General features: G+C 46.7%; 1 protein-coding gene across 1 annotated transcript in view; it reads left to right on the top strand.

The window, feature by feature from the left end:
* Positions 1–26,505, top strand: part of UTP20 (UTP20 small subunit processome component) — an 80,267-nt gene that overhangs the window by 52,188 nt on the left and 1,574 nt on the right. The window contains exons 41-59 of the mRNA XM_084648204.1: positions 616–926; positions 2,839–2,978; positions 3,569–3,725; positions 4,868–4,966; positions 5,624–5,791; positions 6,562–6,728; positions 8,129–8,270; positions 8,586–8,702; positions 10,552–10,722; positions 12,288–12,416; positions 13,030–13,140; positions 15,339–15,418; positions 16,697–16,766; positions 18,893–19,075; positions 20,077–20,208; positions 22,059–22,191; positions 23,443–23,639; positions 24,029–24,100; positions 25,243–25,506. Coding sequence (XP_084504330.1) covers positions 616–926; positions 2,839–2,978; positions 3,569–3,725; positions 4,868–4,966; positions 5,624–5,791; positions 6,562–6,728; positions 8,129–8,270; positions 8,586–8,702; positions 10,552–10,722; positions 12,288–12,416; positions 13,030–13,140; positions 15,339–15,418; positions 16,697–16,766; positions 18,893–19,075; positions 20,077–20,208; positions 22,059–22,191; positions 23,443–23,639; positions 24,029–24,100; positions 25,243–25,506 — 2,843 coding nt within the window. The remainder of the gene's footprint in view (positions 1–615; positions 927–2,838; positions 2,979–3,568; positions 3,726–4,867; positions 4,967–5,623; positions 5,792–6,561; positions 6,729–8,128; positions 8,271–8,585; positions 8,703–10,551; positions 10,723–12,287; positions 12,417–13,029; positions 13,141–15,338; positions 15,419–16,696; positions 16,767–18,892; positions 19,076–20,076; positions 20,209–22,058; positions 22,192–23,442; positions 23,640–24,028; positions 24,101–25,242; positions 25,507–26,505) is intronic.

The raw sequence follows: 26,505 nt of genomic DNA, 5'->3' as shown, positions 1-26,505 counted from the left end.
AGATACTTAAAGTTTTCGGAGTAGCAGCCATGTTAGTCTGTATCCGCAAAAAGAAAAGGAGTACTTGTGGCACCTTAGAGACTAAGAAATTTATTTGAGCATAAGCTTTCGTGAGCATCCGATGAAGTGAGCTGTAGCTCACAAAAGCTTATGCTCAAATAAATTTCTTAGTCTCTAAGGTGCCACAAGTCCTCCTTTTTAAAGTTTTCTATCACTTTATACCTCAGGTTAGCTCCTTCAGGCTTTTAAGATATACTAATTGGAAGGCCTGTTTTGACTAATCTAGTCTCTTTGTCTGTCTTCATAATTATCACTGGACTTGGGGCTTCCACAGGCCAAAATAGCCTTGGCATAACTTAGACTGGGCTAAGGGATGCTCTGACTTACACTGACTGGAGCAGCTGTCTTGCAGGGATTGCTTTGCTGGCCAAAGATTGGGTAGAGTGCTGTGTGCTCCACCCTGCCCCTACTGAAGCTACAGTGAAGGAACTTGTGTTTGTAGCATATTCACATTTGTGGTTATCTATTTAGTGACTTTGGGGCTTTTCTGGAAGTGGTGTGGGGACATCTCACATGCTGCCTCCACGTGGTCTGTGATTTGATTTTGCCTGACAGATGCAGAGGCCATGGATGCTGAGGAAGCAGCAGAGAATGAAGCCATGGAATTGGAGCAGAGTGAGGGGGAGGAGGAGGCTGAGGGAGACAAGAGCAAGAACCTGCCTGAGGACAGTGAGAAGCAGGGGAATCCTGCACTGATTCAGCATGAACAGGCAGGCACCGGAGAATCTGAGGAGACCCAGAAAGCCACAAAATCCATTTCTTCCCTTCCCAGAAATAAGGAGGAGCTGGAGTGTCTGATTGAACACATTCAAGGAACAGTAACTGGCAGCATCTTGCCCAAATTACACAGGTGTCTTGCCGCAAAGGTGCGTGTTCAGCATTGAAAAGATGGTCTGTAAATATACGTGGCTGTAAGTGACTCTTGTGCTGGTGCCAAGAGCCAGGCTGAAGTGTACTATCCAGAGAACAGGTACAGCATGTGCAGGAGAATGGCAAATTGCCTAGACTCATTACTTCAACCCTTGACCTGGAAAGAGGCCATATCGAAGCATGAGAGAGTGTTCACTCTCCTTTGCATGTCATTGGGATTGATGACAAGCCCTTATAGAATCATAGAATATCAGGATTGGAAGGGACCTCAGGACGGGGAGGGATAACTCAGTGGTTTGAGCATTGGCCTGCTAAACCCAGGGTTGTGAGTTCTATCCTTGAGGGGGGCCATTTAGGGGTCTGGGGCAGAAATTGGGGACTGGTCCTGCTTTGAGCAGGGGGTTGGACTAGATGACCTCCTGAGGTCCCTTCCAAGCCTGATATTCTATGATCTAGTCCAACCCCCTGCTCAAAGCAGGACCAATCCCCAGCTTTTGCCCCAGATCCCTAAATGGCCCCCTCAAGGATTGAACTCACAACTCTGGGTTTAGCAGGCCAATGCTCAAACCACTGAGCTATCCCTCCCCCTTCAATTCACCTTGGTTGTGACACATTCACCTGCCTGCTATGGATGGGTTTGGAACCACTTATTTCATGCAGGCCTCTCAACGGCCCTCGACTGATTGTCAACACCCAGTTTAGTTTCAGTGTTATAGATGCAGAAAAAAGATGGTCCAGTGTTTAGGGTGCTCGCCAGAGACCTGGGTTCAGTTCCCTGTCCGCGAGACTTCTAGTATGGGCTTGGGAAAGTCACTTAGTTTCTCCGTGCCTCCGTTCTGTAAAATGGGGATTCTCTGCCTCATGGGGGTGTTCGGAGGATCAGTATATTGCATACTGTGAGGTGCCTGGTAAAGGGCCCCATATAGGAACCTAAGACAGATGGGTTTAGCTCGGCGGTTCTCAACGCGCTGCCTGCGGGCTACAAGCGACACAGTTAGCACACAGCTGTGGCCCTGCTGTGTGCTAAAGTTTGCAGGGCCCACAAGGCAGGATCTGGAGTCGCCGGGGCTGCCCTGCCCTTCTCTGTCCCATGTGGCGGGATCCAGGGCTGCTGGGCGTGATGGTGACCAGGGCTGCCCTGCCCATTGCAGCTGGGTCCGGGGCTGCCCTGCCTTGCTGCATGGTGGGGTCCAGGGCTTCCCTGCCTCCCAGCCCTGCAGTGGGGTCTACTCCTGGCCCCACTCTGTGGAAGGGCCTCTTCTGGGCAGGGACAGGCGCTGGGCATAGGGGTGGGGTGGGGTGCCCACAGTGGTTCTCAACCTGCAGCCCAGGTAACATATATGTGGCCCACAATGATAATTAGATTGAGAACCTCTGGTTTAGCTAAGCACTGTGTTCTTTTCATTCTAACAGTTGTAATGTTGAACACTGAAGTATACAGTTGAAGTTCTCTAGTGTGTACTTGTACAGCACTGGCTCTCCATGTGCATATTCTCCCTATTTCCCTTTTGTCCCACTCTGCTGCATTTGGGAACATGGGGAGAGCCCAGGAGCTAGGGATTCTTCCCAGCGGGAACACGGAAAAAAGCACAAGTTCATTCAAATGCACTGAATCAGTTTGTGAGGGAAACTCCACTCTAAACAGTGTGTCACTGTAACAGAGTCCCCTGATAAACAGTTTCCAAAGGACATAGTCTATGAAGTGCTCTGGGGTCCTTCAGGATGGATACGGTGTTAGGCACATATACAATAACGTTTGTTAAGAGGTAATTACTGGACTGTCCAGCTTACTTAAGACTTTAAAATGCAGTCAGCCTGCTCTTCATGGGATTAAGAACTGGGTACTTGAAAAAGTTGTTCATTTGCATCACCAGTGTAGTGTTAAAAGGGATCTGCCCCATGTTCCAGGTGAAAAGAGATGAGGAACACAAGCTTGTGAAATCCAAGGCTGTGAACGATGAAGAGGTGGTTCGGGTGCCATTAGCGTTTGCCATGGTCAAGGTGATGCAGTCTCTCCCACAAGAGGTCATGGAAGCTAACCTGCCAAGGTATGGGGGCAGAGTCGCTCCTCAAATGTCCGTTATTGCGCTAAAAGATTAAGGGCCAGATTTTTAAAAGCCTGCATTTTTGCATCTGGCTAAAGCCAGGCTCAAGAGAAAAGGTCCTTAAAACACCTTGCAATTTTTTTTACAAACATATATTTTCACAGTGTCTTTGGGTTTAATGTTGATGCCCTTTGGCCTTTGACTTTTTCCTTATATAGGGTCCAGCTACATGTGAAAAGTGCTTGATAAATCCTTAAGTAGTAATCAGAACTGTGGGGTGAAGCATTAAGAGGTGACAGAGCTGGGGGTTAGAAACTGGACTCTCAGTCCTGTAATTTAGCCACCTTTCCTCTCGTACAATAGTACCATTTGAGGATGATACATTTGTGTGTGATACACACATGGTCTTAAGGCCATATGTGAAAACAAGAGGGCCTCAGTGCCTGGTTTTGAGGATAGCTCAACTATTCCCTATGTAAAACTGTCAGAGAAAATCAATTTAAATTGGCCTGGAAAGCAGCCAGGACAATTAGTGTAGTGTTTGGTTCTGTGCTGGTTTGTGACTGTGCTGAGCTGTTGATCTCTGGTTCCAGCATTCTTCTGAAAGTCTGCTCGCTTCTGAGGAACCGGGCGCAGGAAATCCGGGACATCGCACGCAACACCCTCACCAAAATCATGGAGGCTTTAGGAGCACGGTACCTGCAGTATGTCTTAAGAGAGATGCAGTCGATACTAATCCATGGCTACCAGGTAATCCCATGGTTCTTCCTCTTGTTCTCTGTAGCTTTTTATAATTAAGAACATAAGAATGGTCATACTGGGTCAGACCAAAGGTCCATCTAGCCCAGTATCCTGTCGTCCCACAGTGGCCAGTGCCAGGTGCTTTAGAGGGAATGAACAGAACAGATAATCATCAACGATCCATCCCCTGTCGCCCATTCCCAGCTTCTGGCAAACAGACGCTAGGGACACTGCAGAGCATGGTTTTGCTGGGAGTAGACTTCAATGGAAAATTAGAACCAGGATTTTTACTTTGCTTTGTGCTGTGGAAAAATAACGTAGTATTAATTTGTAGTACAGTAGTGGTTGCAGGCCCCAACTGAGAATCAGTCCTCATTGTGCTAGGCACTGCACAGACATAAAGGCAGTCCTGGAAGATAGGCAAGATGGGGAAAGGCAGTGATATTGTCCCCAATTTACAGAAGGGTTAAGGGTGAAATCCTGACCCAACTGAAGTTTTCCCCCTGACTTCAGTAGGGCCAGGATTTCACCCTCAATTCCTTGCCCAAGGTCACACAGTGAGTGTGTGACAGAGCTGGGAATCGAAACCCAATCTCCTGAGTCCCAGTCCAGTGCCTTAACCACATGGTCATTGTTCCTCTCACTATAACCTATGATAAGAATGGCTTGTCAGATGAGCTGTCCCAGTGGGGAGATGCTCGCTTTCTGCTGCTGGACTCTGGAGATGAAAAGTGCTGGTCTTAGCTGTGGGAAGAGAACAATCTCTAAGAGCTCTATCTGTCTGTATCACCGTCTGCCCAGAACAGTGCTGGTATGGCTCTGGACATGCGTGTGTATCATTCTAGCTGTCTGAAATGAGCTGCTGGCCAATCAGGCATCTTGGGATATGCTGAAATGGTAAAAAACACAAATTTTGAAAAAAGTGACTCATTTTGAATTGAGTTTTGGGAGAGCGGGTAAATCCTTTCCAGGTGTGGGTTTTTGGACAGTTCTCAGTAGTTTTCCTGTCGAGAGTATTTGAGTATATTGTTTGAGAAATGTGAGAGCTCTGCTGTGGGAATCCTCAAGTCTGATTATTTCCAAAACAACCCCAGCACCAAAAAAATCCCAGCTTGGGAATGGTAAATGTAATGCTGATTGTTTGTCTCTAGGTCCATGTGCTGACTTTCACTGTGCACCTGTTACTGAAAGGCCTGACCAGCAGGATTAGCACTGGCGATTTGGACACCTGCTTAGACATTATGATTGAGGTAGGAGTTAATTGAAATGGAAGTCATGACACTTGTCAAATGCGAAGGGAACATGCTTGGATAAAGAGACCTGTTGCGAGAGATGACGCTGGCAACCTCAGCCTTCTGAAAGGGGGGATCTTTTGACTTCAATATACGTTGATTGTGTACTACAAAAATCCTATTCTTAGCACAAGTAACTGGCTGTGCATGTGGTGGCGGGAGAGGGGAGAACTCTCCACGCATAGCTTGTGCTCTTCTACTGCAGTCTCATGGCTACAGGTGCCATTGTGATCCTACACCACCCCCTTATGGGGGAAGAACTGGCCTGCCATTCCAGGGCACATCCACAGGTTCCTTCCCTCCTTCCCCTTGTCTCCAGGAACTCTCTCCGTAGAGGATTCAGAGAACACCCATGGAGCTGTGTTCCACAGGGAATTGGTGTACGGACCACCTGCATGTGTTCCCAGTGTCCCCTTCCCCTCTGCTGCGCCTGATGCAGTACCGAGTCCTTTGTGCCTGCAAGACGGGGGAGGGCAGAATCTGCTTTGAGCTTCCAGGACTTTTTTTTTTTTATTGTGGTTGCAAAGAAAATGCCGTTTTCTGCTGTTGTTGCAATAATCAAGTCCCTAGTGATTCTGCTGTTCTCATTAGTTTCTCTCCACTATATTTCAAAAGATTTTCAATCAGGAGCTGTTTGGGGATGTTGCTGAGGAAAAGGAAGTGAAGGGGATAGTCTCCAAGGTCATGGAGGCTCGCAGAAGCAAGAGTTACGATTCTTACGAAATCCTTGCCAAGTACGTAGGGAAGGACCAAGTCACGAAGCTCATTCTTCCATTGAAAGAGGTAAGCATATCCAGTCAGCACTTTTGGTAGGAGCCCTGCCTTTAACACTGAACGCGATCAGATGGGCCATGTGAAAGGAAGAATCGGAGAGCTCCGAGGGGATAAGGTGGCATAACCGCACAGGTGGGATCTGGCTTTCATTTTTCCCTTGCTGGAAATCAGTATTCTTTTAGAGGATAAAATAGAGATTTACTATTTATTTCTATGGCAAGAGGTAACTTACCTCCTCCTCCTCCCCACCCCGTGCAAACTCCCCACCCCGTGCAAAAGAAGTATCTACTCTGGATTTTTTCTGCTCCACCTCTCAGATGTGATTTGCCTCTGATTACATTATTTATACCAGAGCTCATAAAGGCCCCGATCCTGCAAGTTATTCTGCCTGAGTGGAAGCCTATGTATGCGTGGAACCCTGCTGAAGTCAGGGACTCCAGACATGGGAAAATACCCACCCATGTGGCACCCTAGTGACTTGAGTGGGGCTCTCCACATGAGTGGACCTGTGCCCATGTAGAACACTGGCAGGAATGGAGTGCCATACACTCATACGCTCCGGGGCCCCACTGTGCTTTTAGACTCTTCATTTGCTGATTAATCTGGAGGTGGGTGGGGAGAATGTGAGGGGATTTCTCTGTCCTGGTGAGGCAGGTGGGCAGCAGGTTTCTGCTTGTGCTGGAGGCAGTTTGGATTGGCCGGTCTTGTAACTTCCTCCTGCTGCCCACAGAGAGCTGCCCTGCTGTGTTAAAGCTTAACATGACTCCTGTGCTGTCTAGATTTTAGAGAGCACCATGAGCTTGAAAATGTCCCGCAAGGTGAACGAAACGTTACGTCGCATCATGTCAGGGTTGATCCTAAATCCGGAAATGAGTGCAGAATCCATTCTCGTGCTCAGCCACGGCCTGATCAGCGAAAATCTGCCCCTGCTAACGGAAAAAGCCAGGTAAATTACAGAGAATGACATCGTCCATCTGCTATTGATTGGTTTTTGCTGTCTGAGAGTTCTGGTTTCTTGAGATTTTGCTCTTGGAATGATTCTGTGAAATCTGGGGAAACTACAGCAGGTCATACGGCGAATCATAGACTATCAGAGTTGGAAGGGACCTCAGGAGGTCATCTAGTCCAACCCCCTGCTCAAAGCAGGACCAATCCCCAATTTTTGCCTCAGATACCTAAATGGCCCCCGCAAGGATTGAACTAACAACCCTGGGTTTAGCAGGCCAAAGCTCAAACCACTGAGCTATCCCTCCCCCCCAAGTGAACTGTCAGACTGGAGGAAGGAGGTCTCCCATGTTTAAGAAAGATGAATTCAAACTGGAACAAGTGCAGAGAAGGGCTTCTAGGATGATCCAAGGAATGGAAAACCTACTGTATGAGAGGAGATTTCCCCCAAATCAGATTGGCAGAGATTCTGGGGGGTTTTCGCCTTCCTCTGCAGCATGGGGCAGGCCCACTTGTAGGTTTAAACTAGTGTAAATGTGGATCCTCTGTAACTTGAAGTCTTTAAACCATGATTTGAAGACTTCAGTAACTCAGCCAGAGGTGAGGGGTCTATTACAGGAGTGGGTGGATGAGGTTCTGTGGCCTGCAACTTTTGCAGGATGTCCGACTAAATGATCATGATGGTCCCTTCTGGCCTTAAAGTCTATGAGTTTCCCCAAACACATTAAGGTTTCTCCCTCATGCTCGTCACAGCCTTAAATTTACATTTCATCCCAGGTTTGGACAGATTATACTGAGCCTCTGAAAGCAGGGCTGCCAAAGTCTGAAGATGCCTTGGTTAGGCAATGGTAGAAGCGGGACTCTCTCAGGAGTCTGTACTTGTATCCCGTGGGCTGCTCTCTTGTTGGAAAAGGGTTGGATTTCGGTGGCTTCCCTGCTTAAGTTTTTGTTCCAAGTGTTTTCGTTTTCTCATTTTAGCTAGAAGTTTCTCCCGATACAGGGAAGGGCCATTTATAGATGAGATGAAAGCTGCCGTTATTGTGGATCAGGTTTGGAAATTGAAATGCCTTTCAATTTGGACAGTTTTTTAAAAGAAATTTTAAATTTGCATTGCGCTAGCTATTGAATTTTGCCTGTTTGGGGGGGGTTTTACCAATGATAAACTTAAACGTGAGAAAACAATAGAAATGTTACGTGACGCAAAACACACTTCTTAGTCCTCACAGAAGTAAAAATGCTCTTCCATTTGTTCCACTGACTCTTTCACTGCCAGGACCTGAATGTGCTCCGTGCAGTGTGTGTTGTCAGCAACAGAGGCAGTGAAATTCTCTCCACTGCCAGCAGGAAGCCTCCAGTGACATCAAAGTCTAACTGTACCTTTCACCTCGTTATAATTTTCAGAACGAAAGCCCCGGCTCCTCCAGATCCTCGTCTGCAACCAGAAAGCTGCCTGTTACTCCCACCCGTCCCAGCTCGAGGCGGGCAGAAAGCACCTGTTAGCAGCAAGACTAACATGCATATCTTGGTCGACTCAGGACTTAGGGTAAGGGTCTCCCCAGATGTGAAACAAGTGCTGTGGGGTCAATTGTTCTGCTTTCCTAAAAGAAAAAATACCCTCTGTCCCTGTCTGGTATTAATGACAATCCCTGGGGGTCTGGCTGCCCATAGTAACTTCAGTGCGGGGCTTCTAGGGTGCTGCTAAGAGCACTTCATTTGTTAAAGTCCTGATGTGCTGTTGCATGGTTTCTACTGTGTCCTGAAATTGTGTTTTGGGTTTTTTTTAACCCCTTTTGAGTTACATGACAATGTCTTCGTCCTCTCTTTGTGACTAATGAAAAATGTGTTTTCAACACTGTAGCTACTACACATGAGCCTGAAGAGATCCAAAATAAATTCCTCAGATGAGCATGTGTTAGAAATGTTGGATCCTTTTGTTCAGCTGCTTATAAATTGCCTGCAATCCACGGATGTTAAGGTAGGGGGTCTTAGCTCAATTTACACTTGCCTCTTCTACCCAGCTCCATTTCAGAATTCAGGCTAACCACGGATTCCAAAGACTTCCCTACGTTGTCCTTGAACTATAAAGCCCAGTTTCAAACCTGATTTCTTAGCTGTTAAGGTAAATAATTAGTTAGGGGGTACGATACCTTGGGAGTTTTGTAATCCAGGGGATACTGAATGTTTTGCCTCTGAATTGCTGGTTGAAACATGGCCAAAGTCAGCAGTGAGGGGTTCTTACTGCTAGACGTCTGCGAAATACGTGGCTGCTCTTGATCTGGTTCTAGCGGTTGTCACTGTCCCCATCATAACTAGCCTCCTTGTTGGGAATCTCAGCAGAGTCCAAGGATCGAACGGGCCTAGAAACAGGACCTGCCCAGTTGCTCCTGGAGGAGAGGTCCCTTGAGATCAGAGTTGAAGGGCAGTGTAGGGAGCTGACATGGTCTCTGCACACCGCGTGCTGTGGCTGTTCTGCAGCTTGGGCCGTCTGCGTCTGGTGGTATGACTGTGACACCTTTGCGACTGTAGTTCACTTACAATAATAATTAAAAGGGAAACCCTAAATTTTTCTTCCCCTGTAGAGAAAAGGTAACAAGATCCTGCTATGAAACTTTTCCTTTCGTTTCCTTCTCTTCCCCCTCCCGCTCTTTGGTCCTGTTCAGATTGTAGAAACTGGAGCAGAACCTGCTCCTGCTGCTGCTGCAGTGACGCTCTTCTGCCTGTGGGACAGCCACACTCAGTACTGGCTACCCTGCCTTGGGAGGGAGCTTCCCAAAGTTTCCTTGTGCTGCCTTGGGCCCGCCCTAATTGGCTAAACTTGGGGCCCCTTCTGCTTTCCCTAACTCCTTAGCTTGATTTCTCCCCTCTCACTACCACCCACCCCGTTCCCTTTGCAGTGCATAGGTATAAAATCCTGGATTCCCGGTGCCGGGGGGGTCAACCTGCATCCCTTTCCTTCACCCAAATGCACTGCTGACTGAGTAACGTAGTGTGACAAAAACCTTATGCAGTCCTTCACAACTGGCTTAATCTCGCTAAGTGCTGGGCATGCCTATCTCACTAAATCCATGGGATTTGAGGGCACGCAGCACCTCTCACAGGATCAGGCCCACTAGGACAGTTAAAGCTTCAGAAACAGAATGGTCTCGTAGCAAAGTACCAACGTTTTGTGCTCGGTAGCAGGCAGGTTCTAAGCGAGGGGAGAGCCGTGAGGTTCTCGCTTGTATGCCAACTTGCGGGGCAGACATCAGGTTAACCAGTCACCAGGCAGTGCAGCGGTACTGTATCCAAGTGAGCAAAGTGGCCAAATAAACCCCTCCCTCTGCAGATTTTGGGGTGTTCAGGAATGCAGAGTCTGACCTGGGCACTCTTTTTTCACCACAACAGAAGGCACCTGACACACTGGCTCTGGTGGCTCGACTAATTTGCCAACAAACACCGAAGCCAAGATTTTCATGTGACTGGTGATTTTGGGGAGACAAAAATGAGACTCCTTAACGGAGCCTGGTTTTCAGAAAATGCTGAGCACCCACCCTCTGAAAATCAGACCCCTTAGAGGTATCTCAAGGTAGACACCAGAAATCAGTAGCCACATCTGAAAATCTTGGCCATAGATCGGCATGTGCTATGTATTACCTTTCCCGTTAGGTTGACTAGCCATTTCTATTTCACGTAAAAGGTTTGGGAGATCTTAACTTGTGTGTTAATTCCAGCTTCCATCTGTAGATAGTCACCCGAGCCTGCTAGTAATTATAGACTGGGGAGGGGGGAAAATGCTCTTTAAATCCTGTTAATCTCACATGCTATTCTTTGGCTCCTATTCCCAGGTGATCACTGGCGCCCTGCAGTCTTTGGTGTGGATTTTAAAGTTCCCTTTGCCTTCTATTGAAAAGAATACAGAGCAACTAACCAAGCAGCTTTTTCTGCTGCTGAAGGACTTTGCCAAGCCAGGAGCAGCCAGGGGCCAGAACTTCCATTTGGTGGTGAACTGTTTCAAAGTAAGCGGGGCCAAATAGAACAGTTGATAGGCGACTCGTGGGGAAGGAAGGGTCGAATGTTCCCTGCCCCCCCAACAGCTCTGAGCATTCCGGGGTGAGGAGTGGAAGGGGCGGGGCCAGAGCCGGAAGAGAAGGGGCGGGGCCAGAGCCGCTTCCCCCCAGGCTGCCCGAGACGCTGCCCGGTGCAGCCCAGTGGCGGACTGTGACTGGGAGAGCAGCAGGCTGCCCCCTGCCCAGGCTCAGCTTCCCGGGACAGTGGCCAAGGGAGCTGGGACGCTCTCCCCCTCCCCAGCAAGGCTCTCGCTGCTGCGCACAGAGCATGGCGGGTGGGCTCCAGTTCCCTCAGCTGCTGACCCAGAAGCCAAGCCCAGGCGGGAGGCAGCCTGCTGCTGCTGTAGCCAAGCGCTCTCCCAGGCAGCTGTTGCGCTGCACGAGGCAGTGTCTGAGTGTGGCTCAGTCCCGCTCCTTGCCGGCGTCTGGCTGCCGGGAAGAGCAGCCAGATGTGCCCTGAGGGGGGATGGGGAACCGGCGTGGCAGGAGGACAGAGATTCCCCCCCACCCCCAGGTAACATTGGCTGGGGAGAGCATGCGGGGGCCCGGCTGGTTGGGGAGGAGACACACAGGGAGCTCATGTGTCCTCTTTAGCTGGTGCCCCTCTGTATGGGGCGGGGTGCGTGCACCTGTCATCTGCGGAACAGTTTCATGTTCATTTCATGGAATCAGGAAAGTCCAGCTATAGATCCCTCAACCCTGCAGTCTGTACCTGCACAGAGCCTCTTCTGCCCCTCTGCATGAGTCAGGACGCTAGGGAGGGAAAGAAATGGTCTTGCTGTTGCTGTCTTCACTGGAAACCTCATAAAAGTCACCTGAATGAACCCAGGTCTCTGCGTCAGCAAAGTGTTTTACAGAAGCGCGTTTAGTGCGCAGTTCTGTTTCACTGAAACAGTCTTTTGCTCCCATTGTCTCTCTTGATAAATGTCACTTCTGTTTGATCAGCTTGTTTGCTTTTAAATTAAATGGGTTTAAAAAAAAACAGCAGCTGAAATGAGCTTAGGAAAACTGGGCAATTAACAGCAGTAATCTTTATTGTGCATAGTGTCCTTCTGACAAATATAGCTTCAAAATGCTTTACCAAATTATGGTTACCTTATCCTGGGGATAGTTGCAGGATAAATAATACTAAATAGAAGCGAGGAAGGATTTTTTCTCAATGTGGTCCCCATTCCGCAAACCTTTTTGTTCCCGGGCCAATGTTTTGTTGAATGTGTTGGTGTATATTTCCTCTCCAACCTTGGTCACACTTTTTGTCTTGAATTTGCCAGCTGTAAACATGCTAACATTTGTTTCTTATGGGAAGAAGACTAGCTGAATCCTCCAGAGTTAAAGTTTGTGTATTACACCAGTGCTATCCACTAAATCAGGCTTCAGACAGATTTCAGTTTTTCAGAAAGAGTGTGTGTTGCTGAATGTCGCAGTTATTGATTTTATCGCGGTACGGAAGTGCAAATTGATCTGCTGGAACATGCCGTTCTAGTCACGTTACAATACCTGATTTTAATTTGCAGTGCGTAACTAGACTTGTGAGGAACACAAACAGTCACATAACAGAGAAACAGCTCCAAGTGTTGCTGGGATATGCTGAAGAAGATATCTATGATTCCTCGCGTCAAGCCACTGCCTTCGGCCTTTTAAAGGTATTGTTATAGAGCGTGTGTTTGGTTTACAATTTCCGGATTGTAGAAATGAAAGTGCTTATACTGTCTACCTGTTAATACAAAGCAGGTGAAAGATTACAGAATGTCTGTTAAAGGTGCCCTTGCTATAAAGAAGGCCACAAAGCTTTTCTGCTTGATCTTAACATTAGAAGTTCAGGTTCTGTCTAGGTTAGACCAGTTTACCATCACGAGAGAACTAGTGAAATGATGAGATCACAAGAGTTCTTAGAGGAAAAGTAGAGCAATATGGAGTTTAAAACTGTTTCTGGGAGTTGTTTTGTTAACACATTTAACTTCAAAGAGTAATGAACGTTTTGGATAAATGATGCCTGTGTTAAAGACTTGACAATCCCCGTCCCTTCAACTGAGCTGTGAGAGCTCACCATGAACATGCTGAAGGTCCTCCAGCAAAAGCAGACCTGACTTTGCAGGCCACCTCCTTTAAAAGGAGTTACTCTGGCAATAAAGACATTCAAAGGCGGATGTTAAAATAACACCAAAGTTTGTTTTGCCACTGGGTGGTGCTGTTGTATCTGACAATGCGCAAGCAGAATGAGAATGACGCAGGTTGTACTGTCACATGTTTTTTAAGGCTATTTTATCCAGAAAGCTGATTGTTCCTGAAATCGATGCCGTCATGCAGAAGGTTGCCAAGTTTGCCATCACAGGCCAGAGTGAGCCAGTGCGAGTCCAGTGCAGGCAGGTTAGTAGAAGGAGGTTTCTTTCCTTAAGCTCCGTGCTCTATTTTAATAAAACCCTATTAACAGAATCTCTTTTATTAATGATGATAAGCAGGTTTAACAGCCAAGCTTCTAGCACTCAACCCAAAACTGGCCTCATGTCTTAGGAGTTGCTGACTGGATCAGACCCCAAGTCCATCTAGACTGGTATCTTGACTCAGACAGTGGTCAGTACCAGATGCTTCAGAGGAAGATGTAAGACTCCCGCAGCGGGCAGATATGGGATAATCTGCCCCCTCCACCATTAAGTCTCCTCTTGATCTATAATAGTTCAAGATCAGCTTAAGGAAGTTTAACATCTCTTACACCTTTTTTTGTTAGTAATATCCGTTTATAACTCTACGTAGTCTTGTTATCGCTATAACTGTTGAGTCCCTTTTTGACTCTCTTATTTCTCAGCCTTTATTACTTCATGTGGCAGTGAGTTCCACAGTCTCATCACACATTGTGTGAAAAGTATTTCCTTTTGAATTTCCCACATTTAATTTTGCTGCATGCCCCCTTTTTCTTGTTGTATAAGATAGGGAGAGCAGAAGCTTCCAACCTACCTTCTCTAAACCATTCATTATTTTATATACTTGTCCCCTCTTATTCGTCTCCTTTCAAAGGTAAAGAAGCCCAATTTCTTGGTTATTCTTGTTTTCCTTCTCTGAACTCCCTCTCACATTTAAGATATTTACTGTCTGATAAGGAACAGCGTTACAGCCCTGACTCAGCTAGATGCCCAAGTACGTGCTTAACCTGAAGCACAAGAACAGTCCCAGGACATTATTTCTAACATGCTTAAAGACCAGTATATCCTTCTATGCTTTGCTGAATTAGGACCTGAGTTACAGAGGGAGGAAGGGATAAATATCTTAAAGTGCAAGGTGAATCCTGCCTCCTCTCAGAGAGCAAACTGGTTGGCTGTCTGCTGTATTTGGAAGGGTTCCCAGGTTGTGGTTGGAAAAGGAAGGGGTAGTATTTAAGAGGTAGAATTGGATGACAATCATTATCAGGGGAACACAGTTCCAGATTGTGGGGCTAAAAATAGAAAATAGAATTTAAAAAAAACAAACCATCCTCTGCACATGAACCCTTTTGAAATCACTGGAGCATCAAGACACAGCAAAGAAATTGGCCACCTGGGATGATGAGGGTTCACCCTACTGTATTTGGCTCTCGAGAAATGAAAATGTTTTCTGAAGAAATAATTTGCAGCCAGGCTGACCACTTGGATATTTTTATTTATTTTCTGTATTGTGATGTGTCTGATGCCTACTGCGACCTTTACAGCACCACCCACATAAACTTAAATTCATGCTAAGGCGTCCTTTTTTAACACTAAAGGTAATTAACCTTTGGAACAATGTTCATAGTTCACTTCAAGTCTTTACATCAAGACTGGATGAGTTTCTAAAAGATCTGCTCTAGCTGATACAGGAATTACTGTGGGAAATTCTAAGGCCTGTGTTCTGGAGGTGGTGAGGCTAGATGTTCACAATGGTCCCTTCGGAGTCCGTTACTATAAATGGCAGATTTATAGTAGACACAGCTGATGATCTTAGCATTAGGGACTGTACTAAAATGAGTTTTAGTTTAATATTTAGAGAACTTATTTTGAGGTTTGTTGAGCCTGTCATTTTAAACAGAGACATCATAAACTCATAAGTGCTAGCGACAGTCATTACCAAGACTAAAGGCTTGTCCACACTGTGGGCACCATAGCAGTGTAGCTATGCCATTATAACCTCACAGTGTAGACACATCCTACAGCAGTGGAAGGGGTTTTTCCATCGCTCGAGGAACTCCCTCTCCCCAAGTGACAGTAGCTAGGTTGACTGAAGCATTCTTCCAGTGACTTACCGCATCTACCCTGGGCATTAGGTTGGCCTAGCGACAGCGTTCAGGGGTGTGGATTTTTCACACCCCTGAGGGCCGCAGCTATGTCGACTTAAGTTTTTAAGGGACTGATCTTGTAAGGTGCTGAGTGCCTGTAACTCCCATGCAAGTCAGTGGAAGTTGAGACGGCTTGTGCTTTGCAAGATGAGGCTTTATGTACACATGAAAGGGAGGTGTGTATCTTGTTAATAGTTTGTTGCAAAAAGCGTTGCTCTCATCATTACATTTTCACAAACTGATCCCGTTGTTTCTGGTAATTCTTCCTTCTCTCTTTTTTCAGATTTACCTGAAATACATTCTCGACTATCCCCTTGGTGACAAGCTGAAACCCAATTTGGAGTTCATATTTGCTCAGCTCAAGTGAGTTTGCAACCCTTGTTGTGTGTGTGGCTTTTCAGAAAGAGCAGTGCTATAAACCCTTTCTCATGCAAGTGTTCCATTGATCCCAGTGGCCCTGCTCATGAGAATAAGGGTATGCAGGGTTGGCACCATGTTTTCCTAGCTGTAAAAGTAAAATGTTCGCTTTGTTAGAAGCAAACGAAAGAACATTTATGGCAAATAGATACCACACCTATCGATCTTTTCTTTAATTTCTGTACTGGTTTTGTCTGTTGCTGTTACATAACCAAAGTATGTCTTTAATTGTTTGCTGTTAATGGTTAGTCAGCTGCACTGCTGGCTTGTGTACACACCCCCGTCATCCACATGCACCGTGACAGTGAATTACAGAGCACGCCAGTGTGGTGGGCTAACTGCCTCTTGTGGACCATGTTAACGTAGCCCTCTTCACGGGATGATGTTAACACAGACTTAAGTAGCTTCTAGTTTGCATCAGCAGCATGCGCCTCGGGCAGTTACAACATATTCTGGTGCATTCTGCAAATGTCCCCGTATAATTTACTCTCAGTGCCAGCAGCATATTCCAATACCCACCATGCTGACTCAGTGGCGTTGGCCATTAAGTGCAGGGTGGAAGAGTAGAGCCAACAGCCTGCCCATTCCTGTCCCTGTACATGTGCTCTGGGAGGTGGAGTAAGTGGTCACCGTGGTTTGTTACTCCTAATGCCAAGACCCAAGTCCCAGGTAACCTGCACTGGGGTGCAAGGGAGGTCTTTAGTCCCCCTCCCTCCTTTGCATGTGTAGGTAACACATGGCAAGCACATCCCCAAAGGACCACTGCCCAAGTGGAAAGATGGATGGGATCTTACAAAAAATAAACTAGTTGGGGTTAGAATGACGTCTCCATTGACGCTGCATTCATCAGTGGGTCCTCTTGTGTATTGTGAATTCTGCTGATAGAACACATAACATGGAGGGCTAAATCCTGCTACCCTACCCCACTCAGAAGTATCTTACTCCTCCAGTAGTGTCTGTGGGGTGCCGGAGGGGAGAGGTACTTCTCCAGGTGAGTAAGGCTGTCTCTTAGTTATCACAGTTCAAATGTGTTAGTCTTCAGTTAAGCAAGTTGAGCAAATTGTTTGTCTCCACTATGGAACAGGCATTGATTATAAAGATCTGTTTGTTCAAAGATCCTTGGTGCGTATATTTGGAGAAACCCAAAATGTTTGCAGTTTTCTGAATTTCTTGCAATTTTGGAAGATACTAACCCACTCCATCTTGTTAATTATTTTCTTTCAGTTATGACTATGAGACAGGAAGAGAGTCTGCGTTGGAGATGATTGCTTACCTCTTCGAAATGTTCCCTCAGGTAACATATGTCTTAGTTTCAAGCATCAAGCAATCTGTGCTTTTCAGTTATATCCAGTAACTGGATTTGCAGATTTATTAGAACTGGATGCACTTGGCTGTTCACATCCTCTCCTGTCACAAATGTACGGCACAGTTCTCAGAACATTAGTGTTGGTTCTGCTCTAAAAAGTGACAGTTGCAATGACACACTGGAGTTTCACGCGGATTGTCTTTCAGTCGTTCCATGTCAGATTTGCTCATTTTACAAGCAAAATGGTGTTGCTATATGCACTAGAACCTGCTTAAACCAACTTGGAGATGTTTGGTTAGTGAGAAATGCTAAAAGAGCAGAAATGAAACACAGCAGGACTGGGGAGTGCATTCAAGTGCAATCATTGTATAATGGAGAAGCAGTAGCTGTTCTGTAGTTCAGGTTGAGTAGCCTTCTATGAGCTTCCTTTTCCCTTCAACTTTCGGAAACATTTTTCAGAAATGTTAGGAAAAAAGTCAGCATTGGAATTTTAAAGCTAGGCTGTTTCAAGAATTGCCCTGTTCTTAAGATTTTCCTAAATCTTTTTTTGGACTTCCCATCTCTAAACTAATTTGGCCAACAATCTCCAGACTTGTGTCTTGGCGTTTCTGGAGAGAGAGTGTGCTTTTAGTGGGGGGACTCACAACGAGATCTAAAGAACTGGTCTCATGTCCGTACAGAGCAACATTTAAAACAGCGTTACATTTATTTATAAACAGACCAGCTGCTGACTCCAGGCAGTGCTGCTGCAACTGCTGGGCTGAACCAGAGGCTGTGAGCGTGGATGGGGGGGATGTAGGAGGAATGGGAAGAAAGCCCATCAAGCTCAGGGAGGAATGGGAAGAAAGCCCATCATGCATGAGGTGTGAATTTCCATCTATCGCAGTGGTGCCCAAACTTTTCCTGGCGCGCCCCAGTTTACCAATAATGGAATCTGTCCACACCCCCCTTCCATTACTGCACAGTTGGCTGAGCAGAGGAGCTTGGGCTGAAAGTGGGGCTGGGGGCAGAACTGGGGGTGGAGGAGGAGCTGGCCTGGGGGCAGAGAGGGAATGAGGGCAGAGCTGGGTTGGGGACAGCAGGGGGTGGAGTGAAGCTGCGGTTGGAGTCAGAGCTGGTCTGGGGGCAGAGCGGGGCTGGGTGGTGCTCCCTCCCCACTTTATGAGGGCTGGCCTGGGCCCCGCCATGCTCCTCCACCTCCGGAATGTTCCTCTGCAGCCCTCTAGGTTTGGGGACCACAGTTTGAGCGCCACTGATCTATCATATGTAGATGGCTCCAATTCCAACGATGTCCGAGCACCTTACAATCTTTACTATATTTATCCCCCCAACATCCCTGTGAGGTAGCAAAGCATAGAGAGACTAATTAATTCCCTGCCTTGACAAGGGCCTCAGGCATTAGTGGCACCTTGGTCTCTCCTGCTCTCTGCCTGAGGCACACAGCATTTTAGTCTCCTGAGGACTGAAATACTTCAGGTCTTTGGGCTTAATGTAGAGCTGCAGTTCCCAAACTGTGGGTGACAACCCCAGCAGATTGGGTCATGACAATCCCTACTGTGCACAGGACGCCATTTTGCTCCATGCAGCATGAACGTCACAAAACATGGAGGATGCCATTTCACTCCACAAAATGGCATCCTCTACGCAGCGTGACCTTGCACACACCATACATATGAGGTCACACTATGCGGAGGACGCCATCTCGCTCTTCTGATGTCATGGCAAGAAAGACTTCATTAAAACGGGGTCATGCTGGCAGAAAGTTTGAGAACCTGTGATCTAGAGGTCTCTGGGTGAAGATGAAGGGCCTGTGGCACACAGGATGGCAGACGGGTTGATCGGATGGTCCCTTCTGGCTTTTAACTCTGTGAAATACGTGGATTGCCCAAGGTTGCATGAGAAGTCAGTGGCAGACCAGCAGGTACAGGTCTCTGAAGTCCAACAACTGGACCACCCTTCCTCTGTTTGGCTTCCTCTATTTGGGCCCAGAGTTGGGCCTCAGGAATCCTCCTGTTTGTGTTGGGGGGGTAAAATAAAACCTTTTTTTTTTTTTTTTTAAATGCGGAAAGCCTCCTGGAGATTGCCAGGTGATTGATTGATTTGTTTCCTTTCAGGGATTACTCCATCAATACTGCGGGCTGTTCTTTGTCCCTCTCTGTATGATGATGGTAAATGACGACTCTGCCAAGTGCAAGAAAATGGCAGCCATGGCAAACAAATCTCTGCTCATTAAAGTAAACTCTGCAAACCGAGATCTGATGTTCTCACTAGTCACCATGTGGTTTAACAGCGAGAAGGTATTATTCGTTTCAGGGCACCCCAGCTCTTTTCACTGGGAGAATGGAACTGGAGCAAATCCGGGGTTTATAAATGTTTAATCTCAGAGGGTAGGTGGTGTGTTTAGTTAAACTTGTGTGGTGGTGCAGGGATAAGATTGTGGAGCATACCAGTCCTAGAGTCACAGCTTGTTAAAACTCCACTGTCCTGCAGAGTCCTCGCTGGCAAGGAGAGGAAGAAGCTATGTAGATTCATTCTTGAATAGGCCCAGCAGAAGTGGCTGCTGTAGCTAAGGTTATAAAACAATTTCCATTAGAGCCTGCCTTGTTTTACACGCTTATGGCTTTCTGAAAGTTCACCATTTGGGTTGAACAATTCTCCTTGTTCAGTGTTTGCCCAAAGCTGCACGTTTTGGTGGTGAAATTTGAGCAAAATCCCCTTGAATTTGAGCTTAGTAATCGGCAGATGGTGCTATTTTTGTTCATCTGCTGCTTAGTCCATCCTCTCTATTACTGGGATGTAGCAGATTTAAGACCTTTTGGGTCCAGTCCTGACTTGAGTGGTTCTGTTAACTTTTTGAGTAGGCAAAGTGTGTCTCCATTTGAGCTCTTTCATCTACAATATGCTAATCAAATAGATGGTCTGAAGCTACGGGTAACTTTGTGTTGTGCTTCAAAACCCTGTAGTTTTGGAAACTTGCTAAAAATTAGCATTCTTGAAAGTTCAGCTTTATGCTGTGAGCCTACGTTTCCTCACACGACTAGGGATATTGCGTGTCTTAGGCTCCCAACCTGACACCATAAAGAGGCCTGATTTTCAGAGCGTGGATTGGTGCCCCACATTCTGGAAATCAGTTTCCTTTAAAATTGTCCCAGTTTGGGTATGCAGAACAGAGGCACCCAAAATCACTAGTGACATCTGAAAATGTAGTGCCTTATTCGTTGAGCTGTATTACAGAGTGATAAGTTCTTCATATTATATCAAGAAATAACGATTGCTCTGCCCTCCTCTCTATTGGCAGAGCTCACACAAGAGACTAGCCACCCAGGCCTGTGGTTTGTTCGTGGAAGCCGAGGGAGTGGCGTTTGAAAGTCAACTTGGAGCCGTTCTCCCACTGATAGAAAAAGAAATTGAACCTCTGAAATTTGAAGATGTAAGTCATTAGACCAGGGATGAAATTTTGGGAAAGAGACAGGTTTAGCTGGGGAAATTGCAATAAATAAGTGGGAGGGGGAAGAGAAAAGGATAATGGAGGCAAGAATAAAAGACTAAACTCTTTGGGCCTGTTACTTGACCAGCATGACTGATGAGACATGTGCCCAATACATAAGTTCTTAAAGGGACACTGTCAACTTAAAAATCACACTGTGTCTGTAAATGAAAACCTTCTCATGTGACATGTCAGTCTACAGGGGGGTTGGTCTGCATGTGTGTGTGGGAGAATCTAATAGAACCACCAAACTGTATGCATACCTGTGCTGAGTGACCACACGATCATGTTGCTGTAAATGGCAGCTCTTCTTGCCCCAGCCTCTCTCCAACTTTTGTCACCCTTGCTCATTGTCCCATCTGAAATTCCTATTGTCAGCTCGTCAGGACAGGGACAGATCTGCTGCGAGGTGCCCAGCATGCTCTTGGGCACTATAAAATAATGGTAGTAAGATGACTGTGGTGATTGTCTTCTTTGTTTTATTGGGAGGGATAGCTCAGTGGTTTGAGCATTGGCCTGCTAAACCCAGGGTTGTGAGTTCAGTCCCTGAGGGGGCCATTTAGGGATCTGGGGCAGAAATTGGGGATTGGTCCTCCTTTGAGCAGGGGGTTGGATTAGATGACCTCCTGAGGTCCCTTCCAACCCTGATATTCTATGATTCTATGACTGGAACCGGAAGAGATTAGAGAAAAAGCATCTGACCTTCTCTTTTTATAGTTTGTTGACTTTGTGCATTTGAGAGCACTTGATGTGTAGCGTGTCAGCTCTCCCTGTCTGGGTGAGGCTCTTCCACAGCAGTAGGAGAGAAGAAACACTCCTTTAAACAAAATGGGGATTGTAAAACCACAGAAATGGGCAGGGGGCTGATGTCACGTCTGACACTTTTTGGGATCCATTTATTTAAAAGCAGACTAAATATCAAGGTGATGGTGTTCTTATCACTGAGAATATCAACTCCCAGAAACCCATAGGTTTACATAGATATGAAAGGTCAGCAATACTGCACTGTGATTCTTCATTTAACCTATAGAAAATATTAAAGTATTCAGTACAATTCCCTTCCTGTAATTCAGTCACTGGTTTATATGATGAAAGTCAGTTCAGTGCATCTGTTTTGGCTTCAGATTACATGGCTTCCACTGATTCTGATCAGTTGGTGAGCACTTTGTGATACTAATCACTAGTCATAAAGAAGCTGCCATGTATTTAATCAGGAATGCCAAAACGCTGAACAAGATAGAAGAGCTCAAGGAAGACCCAGGTGATGTGAGACAACTACAGCTGCAACTGGATTAGTCTGACATGGTTGCTGACACTGTAATCACTACATGTACATCCCTAATGATCCTGTGGATAAGCAGGCTTACTACAGTCAAACTGATAGCTGCAGAGCTGATGAAAAGCAGGAAGCAGTTTAATACTATGCAATTTACACTGTGTCACTCTAACAGGAACACGGTGCTTCACAGCTGTTACCAATAAAGTCAAACCTAGTTCATGAGAGGATTAAGTACTAGTTATAAATGATATAGTGTGTTTGTGTACATATGCCTGCATGTACATATATACAGAGACGAGCAACACGGCAATCTTCCTTTGGAAACTGAATCCTTGTGAAACAGTTTTAATGGACTCATTACACTAAATTCATATAGTAAATATAAAGTGGTCATAGGGGTCAATGTGGAAGACTTCAGCCATCAGTTAGATATTAAACATACAAAATAAGCCCTTCTGTACAATTCTAGCCAGCCATTGTAACTGTCTCTTTGTTGATTTATTTTTCTTTTTAGATAACAGAAGAGACTGAAGAAAAGGCAGCAGACAGATTGTTGTTCAGTTTTCTTACTTTGATAATAAAATTAATCAAGGAATGCAACATTATTCTGTTAACCAAACATAATGAGATTTTGAGCAATATCTGGCGTAAGTATGAATAATATTTTCTCCTGTATTAGAACTAAGATTATTGGTAATTTGTGTAGTTGTGGTTGCCCTGATGCAAACAGACAAAGATCTGTGCAGTACGATTTGCATTTTGAAGAGGCATCTATAATATATGGCAGTTACTAGTGAAAGAACAGATGCTAATAGAAAAGGTTAGACAATCAGTGAAAACGATCTGCCTCTCTGTTCTGGTTGCTAAGAACTATTTTGGGTAATCCAGACTGGTGCCTGTTTGGCTGTAATTACATCCCCTTAGAGTACAGCTTTCAGTTCTCTAAGAAAAATGGTTTTCTCTGTCAGATCATAAATAGCAGCCAGTGAACAGGTGACACGTGGCACAGCAGCTCTTAAACAGGGTGTGTGTTTGGAAGGTCCATCTCAAAACCATTTTATTGATTGGCTGTAAGTGATGCACTGACACGTTAAGCTAACTCATTTTGGCATGTGGCATTGGTGGGTTGTATTTTTTTTTAATTGCTTCTCTCGCAGTCTGAAAAGGGCTTGTATTGGATTGATTGTGTCTGAAAGAACAACAGGCCTCCAAGGGTCTTTTTAGAAATCCCAGCAGGCGTCTTTGATAGGCCTGGAGGTCCGGAATTCATCCACGGAACGGATGCAGCATGGGCAGAGGTGATGCAAAGTTCCCCATGCTGCGCCGCTGTTGTCCTTCAGTGTGTGGCTGGAGATAGAAGCTCTAGGGGAGAGAGGGCAACCACTGGCTTCTTTGCTGAGCTTGTCTATAAGGTTGCCAGTGGTGATGGATTTTAGAGCGTGGTCACCTGTCCCCTGAGAACCGGACTGAGACCTTCAACATGGCTCACAGGAGAAGTCACTGAACAGCCCCTTGTTTAAAAAAATACTCAACAGCAGAGTTCCAAACCACAGCACTTAAACTAATGTAGGCTGTTCGTGGATGGGAGCATTGCTGTAGCCTACTGGAGTGTTGTTCTTATGCAGGGGAGGGGGCTCTCAGATGGCCACAGCTTTTGTTCCCTGCCGTCCTGGGCTGGCTTGGGGTGGCTGGTGGCCCAGAAGCCTGCAGTCAAACTCAAAACAGATCAGCACAGTTTACAGTACTCTCCTCCTGACTGTAGCATGAACAATGATGACTCCAGTTCCCATAACTGTATATGCTGGGCATGCTTACAACCTTGCAGAGGTGCCTGGGTACTTCCCCCTCTCGTATGGAAAGGGTTATGTTGATTGAAAAGCTTTTTCTTTCCCCTGAAGGTCACGTTCAGTCCCATTTGTGGTACCCTCACAGCTGGGTGTGGCTGACTGCTGCTCAGATTTTTGGCTTGTTGTTTGCTTCTCACAAGCCAGAGGAACTTGTTAACAAATGGAATGAGAGGAAGGCAGGCAAGAGCAAAAAAACCATGGTGGAGCCAGCAGCGACCAGGTTCTTCACAGATGAGCTGGATAAAAAGGTAAGGATGTTCCTGCTGATTCCCTCCCCGGAGCCAGTGTCTGTCGCCTGGCTGGTGTTTCTGATTGTCGCAATGCAAAGTAGCATTAGTTGCTGGTCTCCCATTTGTGTTTAAAGTTTGGACGCTCTCCACTGCTCTGTATTGATTGTTGGCAGGCTTCTCCCATAGGATTGCAGACTGCCTCCCTTAGGTCTCGCCCTCATCAGCAAAAAGGCTCCCATGAAGATCAGTATCTCTGAGCAAGAATTCTAGCCCGTCTAAGTGTTTGGGCCTCCCGTTAGCCTTTGGGAACTGTCTCTGTAGGATGGTAAAGTAACCCCTTGGGCTACATCATCATCCTGCATGTTCCCTGTTATGTAAAGAATTCCAACTTCCTTTTCTCTCCACAGATGAAGGAACTTGCTTTAGCGTTCTGTCACCAGCTGCAGTCCAAGTTCCTGGATCAGTCTCTGGGAGAGCAGGTACGAGTCTGAGTAGGTTTCAAACTGCTGGGGGTATAGACCAAACTATGGGATAATCCACTATCCCTACAGAAAGCGTGAGTGCTCTTGGCTAGAAAGCGGAACACTTTCTATGTGCCATAGAAATGGTGAACGTTGAGGCGAAGATAAAATATCGCCAGAGAACCAGATTCTCTGGTCAGCTGAGATCAGCACTTATGCAAACGGCCTAGTGGAAAATTCTGTGCGGAGGAACTTTCTGTTGATGTAAATCTGCCAGCCGTAGCGCTGCCTCTACCCACCTGAGCTGCCCTGTCACATCTAGCGTGAGAGGCAGAGGAGGCCTAGCAGCGCGTGGAGGCTGTATGCTGGAGTGGGGCTCCGTGATACCAGGTCCTTCATCGGCAGAAGGTTCCTGAGCTCCCAGGGCTGTCCTGTGCAGCCCTCACATGGTGGGCTGGGCATCTCTGAATCATGGAGCTACAACCAGCTTCCCTGCAGCCAGCTCAACTCACTCCCCCCTTGCAAGTACAGCTCAGACAGGGTGGAGAATCGAAGCCTGCCTGCTTGCTGTGAACCGATCCTTCTGCACTCAGCTTGAGCTATATGGCTGAGCTGAAGTTCTGATGTCCGTTGGAATTGGCTTAGATCCACCCAGTGCGAGCCAGATTCTGCTCTAGGTTGGGCAGGCCACAAGGAGCACTCCCACTGCAGGTCCTGGCTAGACACAGAGCCTGCTCCCTCTGAGCACTGCTATGGACGCTAGCCATCTCCAGGGGAAGAATGTGGGCATGACCATAGCATCTCCACCAGCTCCCAGGGCAGCCTCTGGAAGGGCGCTGGAGATAACTCTCTGATATGTGCTATGGCATAATTCTGAACTGTTTGGCCTTAATACATTTTCCTCTCAAAGGGCCTGATCCCAAAGCCCACTGAAGTCCATGGGAATTTTCCATTGGCTTCTATGGTCTTTGGATTGGGCCCAAAGGGGGATGTCCGTATTCTAAAACTTGCAAAACTTGCTCTGCTGTGTGCAGCGGTCTACATGAATTGCACTCCCTTGGGTTTGATAATCCCAACCTCTTTAAAACCTCTCACCTGCCTTCTTCATGCCCCAGGGTCCGTACTGGCCACTCAATTGGTTTTTCTTTTCACTGTTGAAGGTTATAAAGAACTTGTTGTTTGTGGCCAGAGTTCTCTACCTTCTGGTCCCAGATTCAGAGGAAGGGGAGGAGACCAAAGATTATGAAATGGGAGGGCAGGAGGATGCTTCTGAAGACGAAGGTGAAAAGGCAGCATCTGCTCAGGAAGAGAAGGAAGGCGAAGCAGAAGAGAAAAGCAGACCAGCCACAGTGTTGTGGGTGATGAAAAGACTCTCTCTGATGGCAAAGCGAGAAGCAGCATATTCCCCTAAAAACCCTGTGAAGGTAAGAACTGTGTTGTCCCTCCCTCCATTTGACAGCATTGGGAGCTGCTCGGTGGAAAGCCTACCAATGTTGTCCTTTAGCCCCTCAGAAACTAGCTTGGGGTGCCTGCTGGGAGGCAGGTGCTGGAGGTGGGTGCTAGGCTAAGGAGGAATAAAAGTTTCTGAGTAGCGAGAGATGATGGAGCTTGCTGCTGTAGAGAGTCCCTGTTCTGTTTCTCTGCTCTGCCTTCCCTCCCTCTGCTTCCTGCTCTGCCTTCTTTCCCCACCCCTGCTCCTTTCATTCCCAGGCCTCCACCTTCTCTACATTAGTGTTTTTTAACTTTGAATGAATTGGTCAGGCAGGATGCTCCACGAATGTTTGTTCTTTATGCTGGGAGCCTTGTGTGTCCTGGAACAAATGCTCAGTGTCCAGACAGGTATGTAGGGGAAAGTTCCATCTTCCTCTTTCTGCCTGGGGTGCTCCCATGCAGCACCAGAACACACCCTCTCTCCCTTAGCCAGGGTCACAAGTGTTACCTTCCCCACCGGTCCGCTGCCACACAGCTCATGGTGACAGTTTGGTAGGGCAGAGGTTCTCAGACTGTGGTCTGTGGCCCACAAGCTCCGTACAGGTGGGCCGTGGGCAGTTCCCTCTAAGGTGTGCATCTGGGCAGAAGCATATGAGAGAATGAAGGGCCACCCACCTGTGTGGCTCCACTAATGAGGTGCATGGACCAGATGCTGAGAAATAGGGGGTACATGGAGGGGGGAATTTGGGATGTGCAGGGCTGCGGTGGGGAGAGAAAGAGGTGACTTTCCTGGGCTGCAGCTGCTGGGGAGAGACGCCCCAGCTTGGGGGCTGCTGCAGCAGAGGAGAGGGCACATCTATCCCTTTAGAAAGGTAAGACTACTGCTATTAAAATAGGAGTTGTGCGCTTTTATTTGTAGAACAAAAAATGTTTATTACGTTTTTTTTATATCTAGCGCTTTTATCCAAAGCACTTTACAATAGTTAGCTAAT

The sequence above is a fragment of the Lepidochelys olivacea genome (genome assembly GCF_965140295.1).
Source record: "Lepidochelys olivacea isolate rLepOli2 genome assembly, chromosome: 1".
Classification (NCBI taxonomy): Eukaryota; Metazoa; Chordata; order Testudines; family Cheloniidae; genus Lepidochelys; species Lepidochelys olivacea.
Note: the sequence above shows the minus strand (reverse complement) of the source record. Positions and strands in the feature narration are given on the sequence as shown.